Below are 23,739 nucleotides of genomic sequence, written 5' to 3' on the forward strand. Positions count from 1 at the left end.
AGGTACGGCCAGAACTGAAGACAAGTTGCGCCGGCTGCTCGGATACGTGCTTCGCTCCTGGTGCCAGTAGGCTTGTCCCTCACGTATACCTTGGAGAGGGAGGGCGCCGGATTTTATTCCATCATCTCTTACCACTTCTCCCCCCGCCCCCCCAGGTGAGACTCCTGGGTAAGCGGTTTGAAGTACTAAGCTCATGGTGATTTTAAAAACAATTTTTTAAGTCATGCTGAGAAGATTGTATTTGGTAAAAGGAAACTCATCTAAATAATGAGCTCTCTCTAAAATAGTCAAATAAGGTTTTATGCAAATGTCTTTAATAAGTTTTAGTAACACTTGGTGTTTTGGTTTGCTTTATGACATTTTTTTTCTTTTTTTGTAAGGTACTCTGCCAGTTTCTGCAATTATAGGTAATGGTTGCACACAGAATTCTTAATCGGGTGTCCTGTTGTTTTCAATAAGTCTGTTAAAAAAAAAAAAAAAAAATTGGCTATGATGCTGTGCGTCGTATAAATCCTTGTGCCCAGAACAAAGGGAAAGGCTTAAACTTTCAGTGAGAATACAGCATGATTCTGAGTCAGGAGCATGGGAATCTGGCAAAGACGGGTTCTGTCCAGTGCCTCTAAGTAAATTAATCTGAATTCTAGAGGAGGACTGAATGGTTTATGGAACCGCTCGTTGGTCTCAAAGCATTCTGCTTCAGGATCTCCGGCTGAAATAACACCTTGACTTTTTTAAATGGAAGCTATTAGTGGCTTCATTTGTTAAAGTTGTAGTGCTGTGACGATGATATTGCCCAAGGCAAATGATTAGCCTTAGAATTATATATTAGCTTGGCTGTCTGCATTCACTTTAATCTTAATTCAAATGGCAGTGCAGATGGTGTCCCTGATATGTGCACTATATGTTTAAAAACTCTATATCTGCTTCAGAACACCTTTTCTTGTGGTTCATCATCTGTATGTTCACGCGTGACTTTCAGTACCTGAGAAAAGTTGGGTTTTTTTCCTTTGTACCTCTCCCAACTTTTCCTTTGAGCATTTTTCTTTTATAGCAGGTAAATGCATCCATTTTATTCTCCAGTGTAGTTATTTCTGATTTTAGCATTTTCAATATCTAGCCATTTCCAGATGAATGGAGGCCATCTTTCCAATCTACGGGTTTAGATTAGATTGCAGCCTGTGGACCTGGTTTGGGGTATATTTATTTAGTAGTGATTTACATATAAATACAAAGAAAACTATAAAATCTAGTGTTGCTAATTCGAGCTATTGATATCGTGGCAGACAGCAACAATCTGTACTAGAAATTCCCTGCATCAGAAGATACAGTCGTATCTTCTACGACTTGACATTTTTTTTAAGGCTGCTGTTTTGTTTTCTTGATTGGCTGCTCTGGTTTGTCCCACATTAATTACGGACAGTATTATTTGATGTAAACATTTAAGTAGCTGACCATTTCATTAACAAATGCTTACATCCTCTGAGAAGCTGCACAAGGAAACATTTACTTGCCAGGCATTTGTTTTCCAAATACACTTTTGTTTCCTCATAGGAACAGCATTTGATTATGTGGTGGAATAGCCGAGTCACAGGACCTGGCTGATCAGTCTTTTTTTTTTTTTTTCTTTTTTTTTTCCTTTTCTTTTTGTAATTTTAAACCCCATCTTGCCAGCAGAGAGGGCCAGTTTGCAGAGGTGCTTTAATTTTTCCTGTCATAAAATTCCCCTGACTATCAGGCGATATTTTAACAGCCGGATGACTGTTCCAACTCTGTGCTGGATTTGCAGAGCAAACCATCTCCTGATTGTTTTATCCTTTCAGCTCTGGGTATCTCTTTGTTAAAAGGTAAACCCCTTAGTGAAATGGTAAAGAAATGTGGCCTCTTGATATTTAAAAGGTGAGAAATCTATTTAAACTGTATATGATGGCTTCAAATAGTCCCACCGCTGCGTGCTGCTTGTTTTAATAGAAGTGATAAATACTGCGGCTGGTGGTGCTCAGCAATTAGATTTGAGCTATATACTATAAATGACATTTAATGGCAAATGTCAGGCATAGCCTGAATGATATCTTCATTTCGGTGGTGCGTTTTCTTTAGGATAATGCTTAAAAAACCTAAATGGAATTTAATTACCGGAGCATATATTCGATGATTAGTTAAATGCATTTGTAATACCATTAGTTGTTAGGTAACTGTTTGCTTATTATGCTTGACACCGAGGGTATTTGATGTACAATGTGTATCGTATGCAGTGCAGCAATAGAAATGCTAATAAGCCCGGTGTTAAGGAGGGTCGCTATCAATACTGTGTCAGCAGCTTGCTGCCAAATTTGCTTCTGTGAGAGAGGCAGAAGCTGTAATCAAAGTGGAGTTTGTAGAAGCAGCAAACGTGAGCAGAGACGCGGCAATAAAAAAAACAGTGCTTATTGCTTTCTCTAGTAGTGATTTTAATTACAGCCTATTAATGAAGTCTCACCGCCGTTCGTGTCTTTTGTATAGGGCTTTTGTGATACTTGTAGAAATAATAGCCGAGATGTGGCATCTCCACTGCTTCGGCTGTGATTTTTGTACAATAGAGCCGAGCGTACCGTATATACGCATGTATAGAAACGCAGTAGTTCTGTGTGTTGCGAAGAATCTTCAGCACGAAGGCAATGCAAGGGTTTGGGGCTATCGCGTGGGGCTGTGGCTTGCTAAAACCAAACCAGTAAGCCTGGGTGGACCCAACTGGCTGTCTACAGCTACGGTGTGTGTCTGTACTCGGCTTTCCTCTTGGGCCTTTGTGGAGGCAGCACAAAGTTTATCTGTACAGGTTTCATCGGATAAATACAGACTGAACTGGTCTGGGTCTGCTGGCATAGCCAGCTGCTTGTGTTCTCCAAGAAGGGAGCAGTCGATTGGGGAAAGCTTTTTGTGCCGCAGAAGCTTTTTGGGGAGGGGGGGAATGGGTGGACACACTGTCTTCTAGCCCTGACAGCTATAATTAAGCAGGCTTGTTCATGGGGAGTTGTACACTGTAATAGCGCGGTTACTTTATGCTTTTGCTCAGCATAACTGACACCATGAACCACAGATGGGATTCAAAGAACATAAAAGGGAAACGGAGCAGAAAGATACCACAAAGGGATTAAATGAGGTAGTAAGCAATGACCCATAACCTTCATGAAAGATCTTTTGATAGTTTTATTTTAAGCCAGCCAGTTTTTAAGCATAACTGCTTCTTTTACAAGATGAAATTATCTTTTGTCATTTAGAATTGCGCTCGAATTTTAAGGGTATTGTCGTACTTAAGTGTATTTCACTGATAGGAAAACAGGTTCCTTGTCAGCAGCTTTGTTTCCAGTAAAGCTGAAAAGTTTATGGAATAAATATTGTAGTTTGTTTTAAATACAGAAATCTCTTATGGTTATTACCTGAAATGAGTAATGTCCTTTTTCTCCTTGAAAACTTGGGTGAGGCTGTGCTCAATTCTCTTTTGTGGATGCTTCAAAAGTTAAAGCCCTATGAATGAAGATATACTGAATATCTAATATTTGATGCATAACGGGGTGTAAGGGTGCTATTTCTGATCCTCTGTTTCTGTGTCACTGCCACCTAAAAGCAGGGCAGATGGGACTAAGTTTGAGTGGTTTAGGTGAGGAGGAAACTGCCTCAGGAATTTGGGTAGAAACCACAAATAACTTGGGCAAAGACTGCATAGAGTATTTGGTCCCAATTGACCTCTTTTGTAATCTTCTTACCAGAGATGATGATGTTGGTTGCTGATTGATCACATTTTCTGGGGCGTGAATATGAGTGGAATTCCAAAGGAATGAAAAAAGGTGGATGCTCTTTGATACCGAAAGAGCGGAGTCCACAGAGCCTGAGGACCAACGCTGGTTAGGAGTTGAATGTATTGAAAACTCTTCTACTTGGACAGATGGCTGATGCCCTCATAGCTTTGCTTTCAAGTATCCATGCAGTCTTGTTATGATCAATTCTGGTTTGCACTTGTTTTTATGTCATTCCACGTACTCTTTTTTTTTTTTTTTGCAGATATAAAAGTATGTCGTTACGTAACTAGCTTGGGCCAGTAATATATCCAGGAGATATTTTACATATATCTCTGTTCTTCTGTCTCAGTAGAAGACAGACGGTTTTGTGTTAAATTCTAATGGCTCTATGCCTTTAAGAAACACTGTCAGTAAGATCTTCAGTAGTTACTGATTCTTTAAAAAAATTAGTAAAGCCTCCGTTTCAGTTGCCTTTTAGAGTCTTTTTCAAGACTCAAGGAAGACAGGCTTGATTTTTATTTGCCTCATGGCAAGTGACTTATTAAAGCTATTGCTCCATATGGGCTTAGGTCTAGGAATGGACTATTTGCCTAATGGTATTTTCATTTGTTCCTTGTGTTTCCTTTCTCTTCAATACGATGCCTAATTCACAGGTTGATACCCTGTTGTTGGCGTTCAGCGTAACCACTGTCAGCCTCTCTGTGTCAAGGGGAATTGCTGATGTGCACCCCTTGGCAGTTCATTTGGAAGCAAATAATTAGAGGACATGGGTTTGAAAACAGTGAGAAAATAGGAGAAGAAGGGAATAGAGGTGTCCGAAAGAGTTTGTTGTCCGGATCTGATTCTGGCTGAGGGTGAGGAGCTCCTTGAGGATGAAGCTGTTACCAGTATGTTGGAGAGGATTCTCTTAGCTCTGAAGTGCAATTTTAGGAGTGCACAGCTTATTGATGTCATTTTTAGGGACTGATATTTGGCTTGCTAGTGAGGTGCTAATGTGTAACACCTCCCACCTAAAGACCCGAGTGGAGTTGTAACCTCTAAATCTGCAAGCACTTCCCTCCTTTGGTGGGTGAGCAGTTGAGGTGCCTGCGACAAAGAACTAATCCAGCATACAGATCTTACTGGGAAGGTCTGCTGGTGGAGCTGGGCCTGCATACTGGTTACATCTTCTCTCTTGGGTGACGGGCTGATTTTTGGCTTAATTATTTCAGGATGGTTTGGACATCTGGAAGGCAGAAATTGAGGGGAAGGGAAGATTTATGAGTGGCACTAAAAAAATTAAGAGCTGGTAGGTAACATCTATTAGTTGATCTTTGTAAAAGTGTGGAGGGGAAGACAGAGCTTTGAGGAGCAGACAGAGAGAAGAGGGAAAAACGAATTCAGATAACTCGATTTGTTGAGCTTAGTCTTCAACGAGATGCAATTCTGAAATTGGGTGCTAACCTGTATCCTTAGGAGGCAGATTTTACCATCGGATTCACCAAGGTTCATGCAGTCTTCAGTGCTATTTGTTGCAGTTTCTGATGGATCTTTCCCTGGCTCTCCCTTACCGTAATTATTCTTTGTCTGTCATAGACACTATAGCGTTCGTGCCTCCTGACTGTAATAGCTTTCCCACCAGAACATCCAGTGTTCAGAAAATGGCAGCGCAAGAAGTTTTGATAGTTCCTCTGGTGATCTGAAGACTGTACTATTTTTTTTTTTTAAGACAGTCTAGGCTCTTTTGTTGAGCTTAGTCTTCAACGAGATGCAATTCTGAAATTGGGTGCTAACCTGTATCCTTAGGAGGCAGATTTTACCATCGGATTCACCAAGGTTCATGCAGTCTTCAGTGCTATTTGTTGCAGTTTCTGATGGATCTTTCCCTGGCTCTCCCTTACCGTAATTATTCTTTGTCTGTCATAGACACTATAGCGTTCGTGCCTCCTGACTGTAATAGCTTTCCCACCAGAACATCCAGTGTTCAGAAAATGGCAGCGCAAGAAGTTTTTATAGTTCTTCTGGTGATCTGAAGACTGTACTATTTTTTTTTTAAGACAGTCTAGCAGCTATAGTGCCAAACCACCCACACTAGGAGACAACATATGCCAGCTACTATGAATTAACATGCGGGTAAGTAGCAGATCACCTAGTGTTTTTAAATAGGCTTGAGCCTTGATAGCTGGATTCTAAGGTTTTGGCTGTCTGGCCATCTCCCCACAATGCACAAAATACAACCTTCCAGATAATGAGTCGTGATTTGAAGGCTAATTTTGGCCATGTTTTGCATTATTTAAAGGTGTAGGCAAACAGCTTGTTGTTTTACACTTACATACGTGTGTATTGGTAGGTATGTAGGCTGAGATTTACAGGTATGTTTCTAGGACTTGCATGCTTTCCCCTCTCCTTACGTAGGAAGCAACTCTGCCTACAAATAATCTGTCTGCACGGTGTAATGTTTGGCAGTGTTTGCAAACAGTTTTGCTTCAAACTTCGTAGAAACTGTAGTAGAGATCTAGAGCAAATAATATTCTCAACAGAGTGGCTCTGAGCAGAAGGACTGGGTTTCTCCTATAGCATTTGGGACGGGTGCACCCCTGAAGCGTGGCTGTTCTGGGTGGTGCCCAGCGCCAGGACAAGGGGCAATGGGCACAAACTGAAACAGAAGAGGTTTCAGTTGAACGTGAGGAAGAACTTCCTGACTTTGAGGGTGCCCGAGCCCTGGCCCAGGCTGCCCAGGGGGGCTGTGGAGTCTCCTTCTCTGGAGATATTCAAACCCCACCTGGATGATGTCCTGTGCAACCTGCTCTGGGTGACCCTGCTTTAGTGGGAGGGTTGGACTGGGTGAGCTCCCCAGGTCCCTTCCAAGCCTTGCCATTCTGGGATTCTGTGTATGCATCTGAGTTTGAAATTCAGGGGAGGGGGAGTGTGATGCTTGGTTTAGATCTCCGTTATTTGTACACAAGACTGAATTAATTTCCAGCATGCTGAGGTGGCTTCATGAATTCCAAAAGGAGTTTCATTTGTTAAACTTGTGAATAAAAAGGGCACAGGAGAAGTTCTTGCTGTAAACAATCGCAAAATGTCGAGAGCGAGACACTGTAAAAAAAAATCCTATATTGTTTTGTCAATAAATTATGCTTTCTCCTACATAGATCACAGAAATGGAACTTTACCCTGGAAATAGCAATATTTGATACCCCAGGCAGCTTATTCCCAGCTCAGCTCACACTTCAGTGAATACGCTGATCGATTATCCGCGGCTTAACCAAGCCGTCTCATTTCCTGCCTTCCATTACTGCGCTCAATCAAGCCGGCCGTTCTTTGTGGCCTGCCTTGTGCACTGAGATAAGCCATCAAGGCATGTTTCTATTAGAAAAGCTCTTGTAGATGGAATAGTCATTAGATAACACTAACAGGTTTAAAGGTTGCAGTCTTTGTGTTGGTTCGGGTTAAGAGGACAGGAACCCAAAGGGCTGCCGCCTTGGGTTGTTGTGTTTGAGGGGCAGAAAGGATTAAACTGCACGTTGCCATGCTTAGTGCTCTTATTTAACACTTTTATTTCTTGCTGCATACTGATAGCTCTCACTTTTGACAATGCTTCTGTGTTTGCAAGAAGTAATTATGTGTTTAGATGCATGCATCTGAATTAAATAATCAAGCTGCAAAAATAACATTCATTTGTGGTAATAACCTCTGTATTTCCAAGCTGGGTTTTCTTGGCTTACAAACAGCCGATCAGGTTTCTTATTTAATTAGAAAACAGCCTACAAAAAGATATCCTGAGAACTTGAAATTACATGTGCTGTTGCAGAGTGGGAAGAAAAATGATCCTTGCTGGAGCTCTGTGCCTCCTGATTTTGAGATAGTTTCATTTGCGCGTCCCCTCTGCTTCTACCCTCCCACCCCCGCTGGGGATCTGGTATGAGTGGCCTTTATTTTTCTTTTTCCTCCTTTTGAATATTAGTAGATGTCAAAATTGAGTAAGTGTAAAAATGCTTGTACAGTAGGACTAGAAATATGGGCGGCAATTTGCCATGGCAGGGAAGGGCCAGGGAGCGGTGGGGTTTAAGCAAGCGGATCTACCACTGGTACTGGAGTCGGGCTGGTACTGTGCTGTGGGGCGTAATTGGAGGTGTTGGTGTGAAATGAAATAATCGTTTCTGGGGGACAAACAGTGCTCCAAAGGAGTGGGTTAATCTGTAATGTTAAAAAATAAATATAATGTCCACTTGCAAACTGGCTTTGTGCGGCCAGAGCTTCTATGCGGCAAGGCACAAGATGTTTCTTTTGAACAGTGGATTGACTGTTAAAATATTTAACGTTACTAAAATAATAGAAAGAACTTGGTAGCTTAGAATGAATCACATGATTATTTTTTTTTCTTGATAGAAAAATTTCATTGTTGAAAATATATTTGAAAGGAAAGATGTCCTTTTCCTTGTTTCTATTTTGTTGTTTGTTTCTTTGAAATAGCTGCTATTCCCTGACTCCAGCCTGCCCATCTGTCATCTCCAGCATTTGGTATATTGTTGTGATTTAACATGGTATCTAAATAGGGCAAGTAATGAAGGATACTGCTTAAATCCCTCTGAGAGAATCTGCAGGACATCTGTGATCATTTGCACAATTTGGTTCGTATAACCCTGGGAAGGGAATGTGGGATCTCTTTAAGACATGAATTGTAATGTGCAGTAACTCTGTTTTCAAGGGTGTTCTAAAAGAAAACTGTGCCTTGGAATTGTCACAAGTGCTGGGGAAATCAGTATATTCATACTGCTAAAGAGAACCTGCAAGATTATTTTTTTCTCTTTTAAGGGAGCGGCTCATTTTTTCAATAGAAGCTGACCAGATGCTTGTGAGCTGGGATGCTTTAATACATGTACAGATTTCATCTGATTCTCGTTGAACGTCCAAAACTGATTCATGTTTTTTTAAAAGGAACAAAAAACAAACCAGCAGCAACAACAAAAAACCCAAATGAGTACTTTTGAGTACTGCAGCAATAGGCAATATTTTCCTTTCAGGGGAGAACGGAGTTTTTGTAGCACAGGGAACCTTTTTGAGCTGAGGGAAAGACACTTTAAAGCACTTGCCATTGCTGTGATTTCTGCAAGTCTGAATTTGGCATGTGACCGTCTGCAGCTTTTCATATGAAAAGGTGTAAAAAAAAAAAAAAGTAACACCTTTGTGAACTAGGGGACACTTCTTTTGTGTGCACATGGTTCTAAAATAAATAGTCTACCACAGAAGTTGGCATCTTGACACTTGTGCGTATAGTCTGCTCTGTAAATGACATACATATTTAGAAAGTTGGCTGACAAAATCGCATGTCTAGGAATTTCTGTGCAATGAAGGACGTAAATGTGAAAACCAAAGTTCTGACAGACGTTTTATATTTTTGGGGAGATGGAAACTTCAGGTTAAACCCCACAAAATCATGCGTATTGGAGAGTAGATACAGAAAGATGAAGCTTTTAAATTCATTGGACAAAAAGCAGCAATCGTGGTAAAAATAGGAATTTAGGTAGGAGATCAGATCACACCCCCTCTCCCCCAACCAACTCAACCCAACCAACCCAGAACCCAAACCCAAGCGCTATTAGCAGAGCACAAATAGCAGGTTATTGGTATGTCAGCGTATTTTTAGTTGCATCATTGTTCAGCCGCTTCTCTGTAAAAAGTTTTTTGCACGTCTCTGTCGTAATGATGTTTTTGTTGCGGCATTCTTGATATGGAGGCGTTGAGTTGTGCCATATACGTGCGTTCTATGATTCAAATGGCAAAGAGCAGTCAGCATCGTGGAGCACGTGCCGCTATCTGTTTTGCGAGATACATAACGAGTCTGATAATATTTAAAGATACATACATTGGTCATGTTCATCTTTTCTCATAATTTATAATTACAAATGCTTATTTAGTAACATTTCGGGTTTGGAAGTTAAAAGCATAGAAGGTTGGTGTATGCCATGGCTTCAAATCTATGCTTATAGGCACCATTTGGATTGATGGTCTATTGGTTTTATCACCTGTTTTGGTTCTAATTCTAACTTCATCTTTTTCTCTGTTGTTTTTAAAGATGCATTCTTTTTGTTTCTGAAGTGTAATGAAAGAAAAGCCACTCTTCTGTGTTGTGAAAACCCCTATAATTTCTTTTTCTTGGTAATCTTCCCCTCTGACAATGCCTCACAACTACACGATCAACCGAAAGAAGTCAATACCATTCCTGTTGGCAGGTTGCAGTGTAGGGCAATTCATCATTTCCCTGGAAACTTCTTAGATTCAGCCAGCCTCCTGAAATCCAATCTCATTCCTGTGTTCTTCCTGATTGTGGATCTGATTTCAGGGGAGGAAATGTTGTTGTTCTCTTTCACTGCGCGGCGTAACTGTGAACCTCTGGAATAAAACACAGCAAAGGGAAGGGCTAAGGCATCCTGTGAGCTTGAGAATAAAGTTTCAAAATGGGAAAAGAGAACCTTCCCATCAAATTAAAATGCTTGAAATAGCAAAAAGCTCTGGGCTCTGTGTAGATGTTATGCATTCCTAAAGTATGGGATTTTTTGAGTGATGAGGTGATAAAATATTGCAAAACATAGTAAATACTTTGCCTGCCTTCACTGTGTGTTAATGTGTGAATATTCTGTATAAGCTCTTTTTTTTTTTTTTAACACATACTGGGGGACCTGGGTGTTTGCAGCGAGGCTCACAGGAGAGAGACAGCCATAAGCAAAACCTTCTCTTTGCATTGACCGAATGGCAAACTGGGAGGGAACTTTGGGAGGAGGAGGGGAGAATGAGGTGGTCCCTTATGGCAGCAAGTGGAAAAACCTCACTTCCAAGCACTAATTTCTTCTATCCAAGTGTATCAGAATGCTCTGGAAATGTTGACCTTAGCCTCATCCCCGTGCTACTAAAAGCCCTGTGCTGTTCTGTGATATAAGAAGAAACTGAGCCGAGGAAGTGGTTGCATCACCACCTCCTTTACAGTCTGGGGCTAATTCAGAATAAAGCGGTGACCTCCCAACTCATGACTCCCTGTGATGCCAAGGCAATGAAAACATCTGACAGTTTTGATCCCTCCCTTTTTGTTGTCCTATAATCTCAGTGTACGCGTACGCAAAGGATACCTTCACACCAAACTGTTACGCTTCCAGCATACTTTCTGCAGAATTGTCCCCTTGCAGCAGAATCGCTGTAAGGTTACGTATGAGGTTGTAGCCATTCGTTCATCATTTGCTACCTCTGTCCTCTCCATGACCAGCTCTTTTTACCGAAATGCAGTAACTTGTTTCCTCTTCTGAGATCTCTCCGTTGGCTGCTGGTGGTTGTTCCGACTTTTGATGCTTTGGTTTGTAGATAAGCATTTGTAAGCACCATCCCTGGCACAGCACAGTAGGTTTCTAGTCCTTCTCCTCCCCACCCATGTACTTTGCTACTCAAAAAAGCCGCCGCCAACAAAATTCAATCCTGTATTTCGTAGCCCTCCTCCATGGTTGCATACCCATCCGTACCGATGCCTCCTTTACAGTGCTCCTTGGAGTGTTGGGTTATTCGACAGAGACCCGACGTCAGTGGCACAAACCCAGAAAACTGAAGCATTAGCTTTTGATGCTTGTTGTAAACTGTCTGTACACATAAGTCAGTAGTTTTCGTGCCACAAAGTGATGTTTTTGGAGTGTGCTGTCAGGGCAAGAGGGGCGCTTTCTCCTCTCAGCTGAGAAATGCAAAGAGAATTTGCAGAGAAGTGCTGGGCTAACGTTTCCCATCATTGCTGCGTGCGGTTCTTGTTCGCACTAATGGAATTTATGAACTCTTAGCAAGACGGTAGCAGAACATTTACTTGTATTTTTCCTGTCTTCAGAATTCAGAGAGACTATTCATAAAAACGGCGATGCCCAGAACTTTGTTTCAGGAGAACAGAAAAGTCTGCAACCACATTTTTCCGAACAGCAGGCAGCAGCAATCAGTGCTGCCTCTCAAACTTCGCCCTTTTGATTTTTTTCATGCATTAGACTGCAAATGTGTTATTTTAAGGGGGGGGAAAGCAGGTACCGGTTTCTCCTGTACAGCACAAGCATGCTTAGTGTGTTCTTGAATGGGTTTTGAGGTGTCCAGTACACAGAGCACATGTGGTAGTGGTGGAGCAGTTCACAAACCTTTTTCTGGCCCAATGCTGCCACTAGCAGGGGGTTTGTGGTATTACATGTGGTTTTAATCAAAGGCTTCAAGAAGTGCATTTAATGGAAAGATTTTGATGTTGTTTATTAAGCAGAAAGGGTGGAAATTGCTGTGCCAAGTAGGCTGATGTGAGGTGATAAGAACTTTCAGGTCCAGTAACCTGTGCTTTAACTTTTAAATGTCAGTGTCTTGAGAAGGGTCTAGAGAACTGTCGTGCAGAAAAAACAAACGGCGCTTGCAGTTGCCTCATTCCAAAAGAATCTGATTTCCCTTCAGGCCTTCCTCTGATTCTTCAAGTGTTTTGGAGCAGTAGAAAGAATTGACTACCAAGGGTTTCAAAGATAAACTGTAGCAGAGAGTCTGTACTAACTTGATCTAAATATTCTCTTTTGAAGTGGTGTTTATGCTTCGGTTTCCTTCTAAGAAGGAGCAGACGGGTAGCTGGGTTCTCCAACGCAAAAGGAGCGCTCGAGGCAGATAGTTTTGTGTAAATGTTGCTGTTGCTTTTGTGAGGTACGTGGGACGTCCGAGCCTGTAATTATCGGGATTGAAGCACGACATCCTCTTCTTTTGTGTAAAGGAGCCTAATAAAGAACATCTACAATCATGTCTGAATCCATCTGTTTGGGGGGGGAGAGGGGGGTGGAATACTGGTATCTCTTGATTACAAGTGTTAGGAATGGTTGCATTGAATTATGTTACTATTGGTATTCTTTTTTCCATGTTTGGCCCCAAGTGCTTTTTGTTTGTAGAAATGAGCAGACTAAGATCATTCTGCATGAGCCCAAAAATTCCAATCCTTTTCTGATCCCTGCCTCTTCTTTTCTTGGATTAGGTTTTTGTGAGTGAACAGACTGGGATTTGCTGGTCAGATAGAGAGAGATACAACTGCATGGTGATGTGGTCGGTTCTTGTTGCCCTTGTTTCGTTGTCACCGAAATGTTTTCCTCCCTTTTGGGTCTTACCTCAGGTTTTCTTCAGTGTGAAAACAAATTTTATACTTTAGAAGATTGTGTCAGATGTGGTCTGATTTCCTTTTTAGTAATGCCTTTAGACCTTCTTTTTCAGAGTAAACGGGACCACCTCCTTATGAATGTCAAATGGTACTATCGCCAGTCTGAAGTCCCAGATTCAGTCTATCAGCATTTGGTTCAGGACAGACACAATGAGAATGGTAAGTCAGGCTCTGTAGAGTAAGGCCTTCCTTACTTGTACTCTGAATTTTAAGTTTTAACCGTCCAGAAGGCAGAAACACTTCTGCATAGGGCTACGAAGCAAGGACTGTTGATGAAAACAGTGTGTTAGAAGATGGGTGGTGGTGTTTCTTACCTGCCTTGTTCTAACTAGCGTATCACCCGTCACCATAGCCATAATCAGCTGCATTTCAGGTATGGTTTCAACACTGTGCTGTTTTATACTAATGCCTTAAGAGAGAATAGAAAATAAACCATAACATTGGATCCTTTGTGGGCCTTCTGGACAGTGTACTAACACCTAACCGGCTAAAGACCAAGCTGTCTGAAGAAACTGTGACCCTCTCCTCTTTTTTTTGTGGTTCTGCCGTAGTGTCACGAGAACTACGTTTTTTACATTCGTGCTACCTTGCACGTATGAATGCTTACTGTGATTAATATTGCAGTAAGCGATGTAACCGAAGCCCTCGTAGCTGACTTTTCCCCTTCTCTTTTTGCAAAAACAAGTGTGATCTTGGGTTTAATAGAAGCAGAAGAAACTTTAATACATATTCCAGTGTCATTTATCTCTTGCCTCTAGGGGAGACATAACATTTGCTTCTATTCTTACCAGGAAAATTCCTTGAGGCAACTGTTAAAATTCTGAAGATACTCCAAGGTGAATTGTGATGATAACAGTTGATGCTTGAAATACGGAACACAACAACTTTTTGGTGCATGACAGTACAAAGTTGAGCATACCTTCTCCTTTTTGTAGGCATTGCGGACATTTTGCCTGTGCTTTTAGCAAAAGCTGCCCAAATCTAACATTTCTCTTCCTAATTTATCTGAAACTTCTAACAATAGGATTATAGGCGCAGTGTCAAAAAGTGAGCGTTTTGGATAACGTGGCTGCTTTTTTATGTCCCACTCTTGTGCACATGGAGAAGTATTTTTGTGTGTGCTTCAAACATATTATAAAGAAGTCATGGAAGAAGTTGTCTTCCAGTTTTTTGTTAACACTAAGAATTTTCTGTTATTGAACATGAATTTATTTATGTATTTATGTCAAAGCCAGAGCACTAAGCAGTTAGTCCTGCCAAGATTTTGCGGAAGCTTTAAGATGAAATATGCAAAACAACCGAGACTTTAACCCAGCAACCAGAAGTCAGTGATAAATTAATTTGCTTTGTTCTTTTGCTTGGGGGTGACCGCTTGTAGCAGTCAGTGGATAAGATGTCATCCAGTACCCCTAAAAGCTCTTTAGATATCAGTTCTTTAGATAGGGCAAGGGAGAATTCATGTGTAAAAAATGGGTATCATGTTATTTCCATACCTTACAGGCCATGTAAACAATCTGAATGTTTGTCATCTTAACACTGAGCGAGTGTGTATCTAAGAAACATCCTCAGACTTTGACCTGTAAGAAATACCTGCAAAATGGCAATGCTAGATGTTTTCAGACTACAGCTAATGTGTCGGTGGTTTTCTGTTTGTGTTTTTGCTTTCTGGCAGACTCTGGACGAGAGCTTGTTATTACAGACCCAGTTATCAAGAATCGAGAGCTCTTCATTTCAGATTACGTTGACACTTACCATGCTGCTGCCCTCAGGTAAGTTACTGCGGATGTGGTGCAGAGTCTGGGAGGTGGATGAGAAAAACCTCACCGAGAGAGGTGCTTTCTCGGGTTTTGCAGGGGGATCGTTAGCACGCTGCTCAGCTTTTTCCTCGTCTCCTACAGTAATTAACTTGTGTTATCTGTTCTCGTTCAAAAAGAAGCTGTAATTCTACAATCTCATTTTAATCTCAGTTAATCAATGTTGCTCAGAAGATATTGTTTCCCATCATTGCTAATTTAGGTTATTGCTACTTCCCGCAGAAATAACTACCCTTCCCTCCTCTGTGTTTGATTTCACCGTGAACAAATGTGTCTGTGGGTAAAGTGACTGTTAGTACGTTGCCCTGATTAAATTGCGCTCAAGGCTGTTGCTCGGAGGCACTTGTCATTGCTGCAGCTCAGCGAAGAGCTCCGTCACAGCCCAGCTGGGCAGCCAGGAGGTAACAGCCCCCTGTGCTGTCCTCTGCCCTGTCTGCCCTCCCCTGGAGGTTGCTGCTTGCTTTTCCCACTCGCTTGTTAACCGAAGTGGCTAACCTTTGACGAGGCTGAGGGGATACGCCGTCACTTAAAACTGTTTTCAAACAGAAACAGCAAGGCATTATTTCTCAGCAGATTTTCAACATAGCAAATATGCATGGATATTGTCAAAATGCAAATTGAATAATCTCCCTGATAATAACGCTCAGATGGTGTTGCACTAGAACCATCTGGAGACGTTTTTTTGTTCAGAGTCACTCCGAAGCCACTTACTTCAAGACAAACTAGCTGCAACTTCTGCTAGAAGGGTGGGAAGAAGTCTTTGATTTACCTATTAGACTTTTTTATAAACTCGGAAAATTCCTGTGGTGTGCTGTAATCTCACGAAATTCCACAGTGCCTTTTCTGAGGTAGAGTGCAATAAACAAAGCAGGTTTAGCAGTTTTAGGGTTGCCTTCCAATTTTAAATCATCACGCTTAGAAGCGAGCTAGCAGGAGGCTGGCTCTCTGGATGGAACCAGTCTTGGAAATCTGTCTGCTTAAACAGAGAGAAACTGGATTGTCTATGGAATTTTCCCTGGGAGTATTTTAACTTATCTTCTACATCCTTTCTGTCTTCTCCTTTAAAGAAAAGATAAAAGTGGAATATATGTGTATACCAAGCAAACTTGAAAAATAACCTTCTCCTCTCCCCTTCCAATAAGAGTGGAGGCTGCTGAAAGACCAAAACCATCACTTTCTCGGCCTGTCCTGCGGTTTATCTGCCGCCTTTTTGTTTGGTTTGTCGTGTTCTGGATTGTTCATGCTTTTGATAATTCTTACAGGCTCGTAGATGATATCTAAAGATGCTGATAATTGAGCGAATATGCTTTTGCAGGATAAAGATATTTTTGCTGATTCTTTTCTAGCAAGTTGTGGTTAATACACATCAGTAATTTTCATATACAAGACTAACATAAGGGTAATTGCACATGATGTTCTTACCGTTTGAGAACACAGAGTAGGCAGAATGTATTGTGAGGCATGAAAGGAAGGTTAACATGAAAATATAATTTATTATAATAGATTATTTTTCTGTGCTACAAGCAAATGGCTCTGGTCACACAATGAATTGCTGACAAACTGGGAAATAAAAGCAGTGACTGTAACTACCAATCTTCTGCTCTAACCAGTGGAAGAATTTAACTAGAGAATAGTTTTAGATCCCTGTGGAAGCGTGCAAAAAGTTATGTCCTTTTTACCTATACGGTAAATCTTTGTGGTAATATGTAGTACAATCGGTCTGAAATGCTATGAGCAAGACGTGCTGCTGGCATGGATGTAGAGAAGACCAGCTTAGCTGGGAATGCTTATTAACTGTCAGATGAATTACTGAAAGGGAACTAAATATTTTTCCCCAAAATACTTTTAAAATGTGAATTTAATGTGAAATATTACTACAAATACCCCTTCTTGTTGTCTTTTTTTGCTAAATGACTAAACTAGGAAACTAGCTTCAGCCACCACGGATATAATAGCGAACAAGTTTATCTTTCAGTATTTCTGTGTAATGGACCTTGTTAATGTTCCATTTCAACCTAGCATGACCTGTACAAAATCCAGTGTCACTTGGTCCTTTGCCAGAAAGGCGACTGGGACGCTCAGGCAGCCTCAGCTCGCAGGGTAGCCCATACTGATTTTTGTCTTCGAACACTCAGCGACTTTATGCATCCTTCATCCTTCTAGTGTGGTTTTTCCTCACCTGTAGTAGCTGATGTTGTGCATTGGAGCGCTTGTGTTACAAGGCACAGCTCTTGGTGGCTCTTTGCTGGTGAGCCTCAGCAAGTTTGCGGATGACACCAAGCTGAGTGGTGCGGTTGACACACCAGAAGGACGGGATGTCATCCAGAGAGACCTGGACAGGCTGGAGAGGTGGGCCTGTGTGAACCTCATGAGGTTCAATAAGGCCAAGTGCAAGGTCCTGCACCTGGGTCGGGGTAACCCCCAGTATCCGTACAGGCTGGGGGAAGAAAGGATCGAGAGCAGCCCTGCCGAGAGGGACTTGGGGGTGCTGGTGGATGAAAAGCTGGACATGAGCCGGCAATGTGCGCTGGCAGCCCAGAAGGCCAACCGTACTCTGGGCTGCATCAGGAGAAGCGTGGCCAGCATGTCAAGGGAGGTGATTCTGCCCCTCTGCTCTGCTCTGGTGAGGCCTCACCTGGAGTACTGCATCCAGCTCTGGAGCCCTCAGCACAAGAAGGGCATGGACCTGTTGGAGCAGGGAGGGGGCCCATAGGAAAGGTGGGGACAAGCTTTTTAGTAGGGCCAGCTGTGTCTGGACAAGGGGTAATGGTTTTAAACTAAACCAGGGTAGGTTTAGACTGGATCTAAGGAAGAAATTCTTTACAGTGAGGGTGGTGAAACCCTGGCAGGGGTTGCCCAGAGAGGGGGTGGAGGCCCCATCCCTGGGAACATTCCAGGCCAGGTTGGATGGGGCTGTGATCAACCTGATGTGGTTAAAGGTGTCCCTGCTCCTGCAGGGGGGCTGGGCTGGGTGACCTCTAGGGGTCCCTTCCAACCCAAAACATTCTATGATTCTATGAAGTGCTTTGCCATGACAAGGTTACGAAGGGAAGCAAGCTTAGCATTTCAACCTTCAGTTTTTCAAGTTTGCAGCGCTTTTAAGCTACACTGAGAAGACCAGGCAAACACATCCAGTATTCTTACAGGCAAAATAATTATTCATCTTGGTGTACTGGTGGCAATAGTGCTTTTCATTCAATGTTAACCAAGACTGGCAAACCTTTTTACAATGTTAAATCAGCCTCATAGCAGCTTATTTATAATAGCAAATACTATTCAGTAAATACAAGTGAGAAGAGGTGCTATCTGTATTAATACTCGAAAGCTTGACATACTGAAAAAGAGCAAAATCTTGCGCTTTGTTTATTGCACTGAATCAGGTTTAGATAAAAAGCACTGACTCTTTGGCTGCCTGGCCCATTTGTCTCTGCCGGCTTCTGATCTGATTTACTTGGCGGCAGCAAACTGCAATGCATTGAACAACAAAACACGAGCAGCTGTTGGACACGAACAGCCCGACAAACCCCCGAGGAAAGGAGATGCGACGTCTCACAGCTACTCTTGATGCTCAGCCTTCAGGATAATGGCTTCATCAACAAATGATATAAAAAAAAATTATTAACAATCTGCTGTAGAACAAGCTAATAAATCTTTTCTTCTTTATTTGTTTTAAAATGTCTTTGTTTTACTCTCGTGTATGAAAGTAGAAGGAAAAAAAAACTTGTGTGTGTTTGGAATCTGCGTTGCTAGGGTTGCAGTCTTCCTAAAACAGCACAGCTTTGCTTTTTATTTGGGAGCATTATTAAACTGAAGTTTTATTTAGCTTTCTTAATACAAAGCTAAAATTATATTAATGGTAGATTTTTCGAAACTTCCTTAAAGATGTGAGTGTAATAGGACTGTAAAAACTTTGAAAATAAGATATTTTCAGGATTGTATTTCTAGGGTAATACTGTTCATTAGTCTGATTAAATTTGGGCTCCTCGGGACGGTGTGCTGGCTGAATGAGGATTAATGACTGTTTGTAGAACACCATCTGAGACGTCGTAACTGAATTTTCTTCCCTTTCTACCATGGGAAGAATCTGCATGGTTATTTGTTACAACAGGCTTATATTTATGAAGTTTTAGACATTTATGAGAACACAAGGATGTCTGTGGCTTATACACAGATTGCAGTGGCACTTAATTAAAATAGCTGTTATTCCAGACAGAATTCTAATACCTTTTTCCCTCTTTCTTTCAGAGGGAAGTGTAATATCTCCCATTTCTCTGACATATTTGCTGCTAGAGAGTTTAAAGCCCGAGTGGATTCATTTTTCTACATACTGGGCTATAATCCAGAGACAAGGTAAGTGAAGTGACTTTTAAAGGCAAGCTTTACCGCTGATCTGAGCCTGTAGCAACAAGCAAACTACTCAAGGGAAGAAAAGTTAAAATTGAGTATGATGCTGATAGGAAGGTGGGGTGGAAGAGAAGGTGAGGATGAAGCTGCCAAAAAATATGATATGTACAGGAGAAAAACTAAGGGCAGATAACAAAATTGTGCAGTGAGTCACGATATCCAGTTGCATCTCGGGGTAAATAGCAGACTGCTTCGAAACAGTTTTTTAGAACTGTGGTTTTTTTTTTTTTAAAGGTTGCAGACATTAGCAGGCATTCCTAGCTGTCTCATTGGCTAAACGCACCCCCCTGAAAATACTTTAAAAAATACATTTGCATCTTCTAGTAAGCAATGTTGCAATTCCCACTCTTTTAAGAAATCAAATTGCAAGTTTTTAAGTGTGGGGATTCATGCTTTCATGTGTCAATACTCATATAGGGCCCCTATCAACAATTCCTAGTTTATGTTTTGCTGGCCTGGAGCAAATTAGAGGTACAGAAAGAACTTCTGGGGGGAATTAATACATATTTGAAGGTACGTTCAGCACGCTCTTTCATTTCACAGTTCTTGCAGTCTGCCTGGGAGTTGTCCAACCAATCTATCAGCTGTGTTTGGAAAGCAAAGCTGATCCTAGACTGTACCTTCATGATTTTTTCAGGTCCAAACCCTAACTGTGGTTTTGTAAACACAGCGAATACCTTACAAATACCAGCCTTATAGAGTTTGTTGTCTAGGGGCATATTTCTACGAGCACTTGAGTAAAAGATTAATAGTGCGTACCAGGGCTCAGCAAGGTCTGTGCTGACTGAGCTGTGTTGTTTCTTCCAGTGCAGGAAACAAAGCAAGCTCGAGGACCTTGATTTCTAGAGATATTGTTGAGAAAAGTATTATTTTAAGTGGGTGTTAGATAGGCATACAAGTAATAAATATTTGAATTGTTTCATTGTGGATTTACTGGTTGCACTGCAGATATGAATCTTTATGCTTCAGGGCATAGTCAACCACTAACTGCTTGCAGTTAGGAAGAAACTCCCTATGCGGGCATATTATTGTGTAATTGCCTATTTATGAGGTTTCCTGTACCTTACTCTGAAGTGTCTTAACCCGTCCGTGTGTCTGAGACAGGGCCTTGGTCTAGGTAAACTCCCCCAGTCAATTCAGTTTACATACCGAGCGGGTGTAGGTCCCTAGGAGGCAATCTTCCTAGTGGATGGTGCCGAGTTCTTGGAAAGGGGCATGAAATCCTATAATATTTTAAAATACAATATGTTAAAATGTTTTTGTAACATCGTTTGTATATTTTTTTTGAGCAGTTTAACCAGGCAAGGCACTTGTAGAGTTTGTCACGATACACGTCTCTGATAACTCAGCACCATGCTTGACCAACCCCAATATTTAACTTTGTTGCTTTTCTTCAATGCATTTGAGTTTTGAGGGTGTGAATGCTAAATGAGCTATTTGTATTACTGTTCAAGTTCTGTCTTTAATGGATGATTTCTGTTATGAAATGCCATTTATGTGAGTTGTCAGTGCAGTTTTAAACGCGCTTTCTGTGTAGGAGTAGCTGTTAATTCCTCCAGCTATTAGAAAATGACTGAGCCTGAAAAGATCAATGAAATGACAAAGCATAGCACTTAGTGACCAGCTAATTACTCAGAGTAGCCTGGTCTCAAAAAGTAGGGGTTTCTTCATTTGGTTGCAGCCAGGGTTGTTTTGTGTTGCTTGGGTGTTTTTTGTGGGTGTTTTTTTGTTGTTGTTTTTGGTTGGTTGGTTTTTGTTGGTTTTTTGGGGTTTTTTTGTTTTTTAATTCTAGCTCTTGGAGTCTGTGTTTTGTCTTGGAATGGGGGGAGGTTTAGAAAAAGCTGAGTCTAGGTTGCTTGATTATTTTTGACCTGTGTTTGCTACTGCTTTGCAATGGATGTTTCTTTGAATTCCTAATTCTAGACTTAGTTTGCTTTTGGAAGTAGAAGTTTTGTAATGCATATTCCAGGATGACCTGCTGGTGGTTTTGTCTATAAAAACAAAACTTTGTCTTGAACTTGATCTGCTTTTCTAACGTAGTGTTTTGTTTCATAGGGGAAGGATGGGGAGTGTTCATGGTAGCTTGAAGTTAGAGCGTGTTGTAGATACGGTTCTGCAGGCGGCAGTGGGACCCCTCAACTGACTTGGATAGAAATGTGTGATGGGATACATAGACCAAGCAAGCTTGACCAGTGGATACAAAGTTGTATTTCTGTTTGAGTGATTTTATTTTGTGTTCAGCATAGATGCTCATATACTTTTCCAGGACACTCAAATGCAGCTTCAGTGTGTTGGGAATCTTAACTATTTTTGATGTTTTCATGTGTTCTGTTTGCAAAACCTGCAAAAATCCCGGACCACTGGGATCCACCACCCCAAAACACCGGTGTGGTAGATGTGTAATAAGAGGCTCTTTTGTTCTTGGAGCACACAGTGCGAAAGGAAAATGTGTTTTGTCCTTTCTTTTCTATTTGAAAGCTTGCTGACTGTAGGCTTAGCTTGGGAAATACCAACCATGATCCTGTTGTTGATCATTCTGTGGACTGGTAGTGGTAAGCCTATGTGTTTTGGGGTAACTTTTTTTTTTTTACAGTGTATAGCAAGGTGGTTTTTTTTTTAGGGAGTTTAGTAAAAGTTTACATGCTATTTTCGGGAATTCTCACATCAGTGAGAAAAATCTGATTGTGGAATACAAACCTAAATTAATGTTAAAGCTAGAGGCGAGGTGTTATCACCTTGAATAGAGCATTAATCAAGCTAGTAAGTAGCAATATGTTCCTGGCTCTCAAGAGTGTGGAATACATCCACCAAACTTGTATAATAGCCAGCTGAGAAAGAAAATTCATTTTACTCTGAGTACTTTAATTTCGCGTCTCTTCAGAGAAGTGACTGCTCTGACCCTGGCTGATTCCACTAACACAGAACTATTGGGTTCCCCAAACAGCCGGGTGAGACCAATGCTTTATCAAAGAAGAAATGTCAGGTGAATTGTGTAAGCCCTGAAGTTAGTTTAGAAGCCTTTCAAAGTGCATGGAATAGAAGTCAAGAAGCATAAATGGACGAAGAAGAACAGACCTGATGTACCGCTTCAGAAAATCAGTAACTGCACCAGCTCGAGTTAAGCTGTTGATTTTGGTGTTTGAGTCAGAAATTGGCTCTGTCTGTTGAAAAGAAATATGGGGCAAGGCTTGGGAACGCTGTTGAACATGCCACTTGACCTCAGACAGCTGTTTTTCCACCACCTTGCATCTTACCACTCGTTTACTACCCCTCTAGTTCTTACCCTATCTGTAGTGTAGTGCCAGATGTAGCTGATCTGGCAAGAACTTCTTCCAGCCCTTCCTGTCGTACTCTGGCGTCCTGTACGGACTTACAGACTTTGAACTGTCCTACTCAAGGATGCGGGCATGCTGAGTGCTACTATTGATATTGGCCTATTTTTGTAGCGTACTGGCATGTCCTAGGCAGTCAGTTCTTTGATCTCAGGAGTAAATAAATACATTACCAAGTTTTGTCTGACACTGACATCTGTAAATATACATAGATTGAAATGCTACTGAATTTTTACTTGGAACTAGAAATAACCAGATACTATTCTACAAACAGTTTTCATGGCCATGAATCAAAACTACTCTTCCACAACATTGTTTTGCATTGTAGAACAAAATAATACCATTCAAGGGTGAGTTTTCTGAATAGATGTTTTGGGAAGATCAGGAACTTGTCTGTGCTTTTACTCCACAACATTTGCTTTTCCTTTATTTTTAATCTTCTGAAGTGTTCTACTTTGGTGATGTTGAAAGCTAAAGGACTATTGGTGTGTCTCCAAGGGGAGGGTTCCCAAGAGTAAACGTGAAGGTGACTTGCTCTGTCATCATCTTGTCCTTCATGGCTTCCTATTTTCTCTTGAAAGTCTGAATCAAGAGCCTTTTTTTTTTTTGGACCCCAAACCCCCATCCTCCTCTTCCTCAGGGGGGCCTGAACCCCCACCTTCATCATCCTCCTGCTCAGGGGGACCCCGAAACCCCCACCCTCCTCTTCCTCCTCCTCCTGGGGACCCCAACCCGTGTCGTCTTCTTCCTCCCCTCCTACTCCTCCTCCTGGGGACCCCAAAACCCCACCCTCATCTTCCTCTTCCTCATAGGGACCCCAAAACCCCCATCGTCCTCTTCCTCCTCCCCCTGGGGACCCCAAAACCCCCACCCTCATCATCCTCAGGGGGTCCTGAAACCCCCACCCTCATCTTCCTCCTCTTCCTCCTCCTGGGGACCCCAGCATCCCCTCCTGCTCCTCTTCCTCCCCTCCTACCCCCACCCTCCTCTTCCTCCCCACCTGCTCCTCTTCCTCCTCCTCCTCCTGGGGACCCTAAAAACCCCCGTCTTCCTCCTCTCCTCCTCCTCCTCCTTTTCACCCTCCTCCTCCTCCCCATCTGCTCGCGGGTATCTTCAGACCGGCCTTCCTCCTCCTCCTCCTCCTCCTCCTCCTCCTCTTCTTCCTCCCCTTGTGCTCACGGGGACCCCAACCTGCTCCTCTTCCTCCCCTCCTCATCTTCCTCCCGGGACCCCTCCCCCCCCCA

The 23,739-nt window shown here is 41.9% G+C and overlaps 1 protein-coding gene across 1 annotated transcript in view; it reads left to right on the forward strand.

Moving 5' to 3' along the window:
• The window catches only part of RERE (arginine-glutamic acid dipeptide repeats), a 183,130-nt gene that overhangs the window by 41,714 nt on the left and 117,677 nt on the right, over window positions 1–23,739 (forward strand). The window contains exons 3-5 of the mRNA XM_009646779.2: window positions 12,999–13,104; window positions 14,618–14,714; window positions 19,005–19,109. Coding sequence (XP_009645074.1) covers window positions 12,999–13,104; window positions 14,618–14,714; window positions 19,005–19,109 — 308 coding nt within the window. The remainder of the gene's footprint in view (window positions 1–12,998; window positions 13,105–14,617; window positions 14,715–19,004; window positions 19,110–23,739) is intronic.

Source organism: Egretta garzetta, unplaced genomic scaffold (genome assembly GCF_000687185.1).
Source record: "Egretta garzetta isolate BGI_Z169 unplaced genomic scaffold, ASM68718v1 scaffold29, whole genome shotgun sequence".
Classification (NCBI taxonomy): Eukaryota; Metazoa; Chordata; class Aves; order Pelecaniformes; family Ardeidae; genus Egretta; species Egretta garzetta.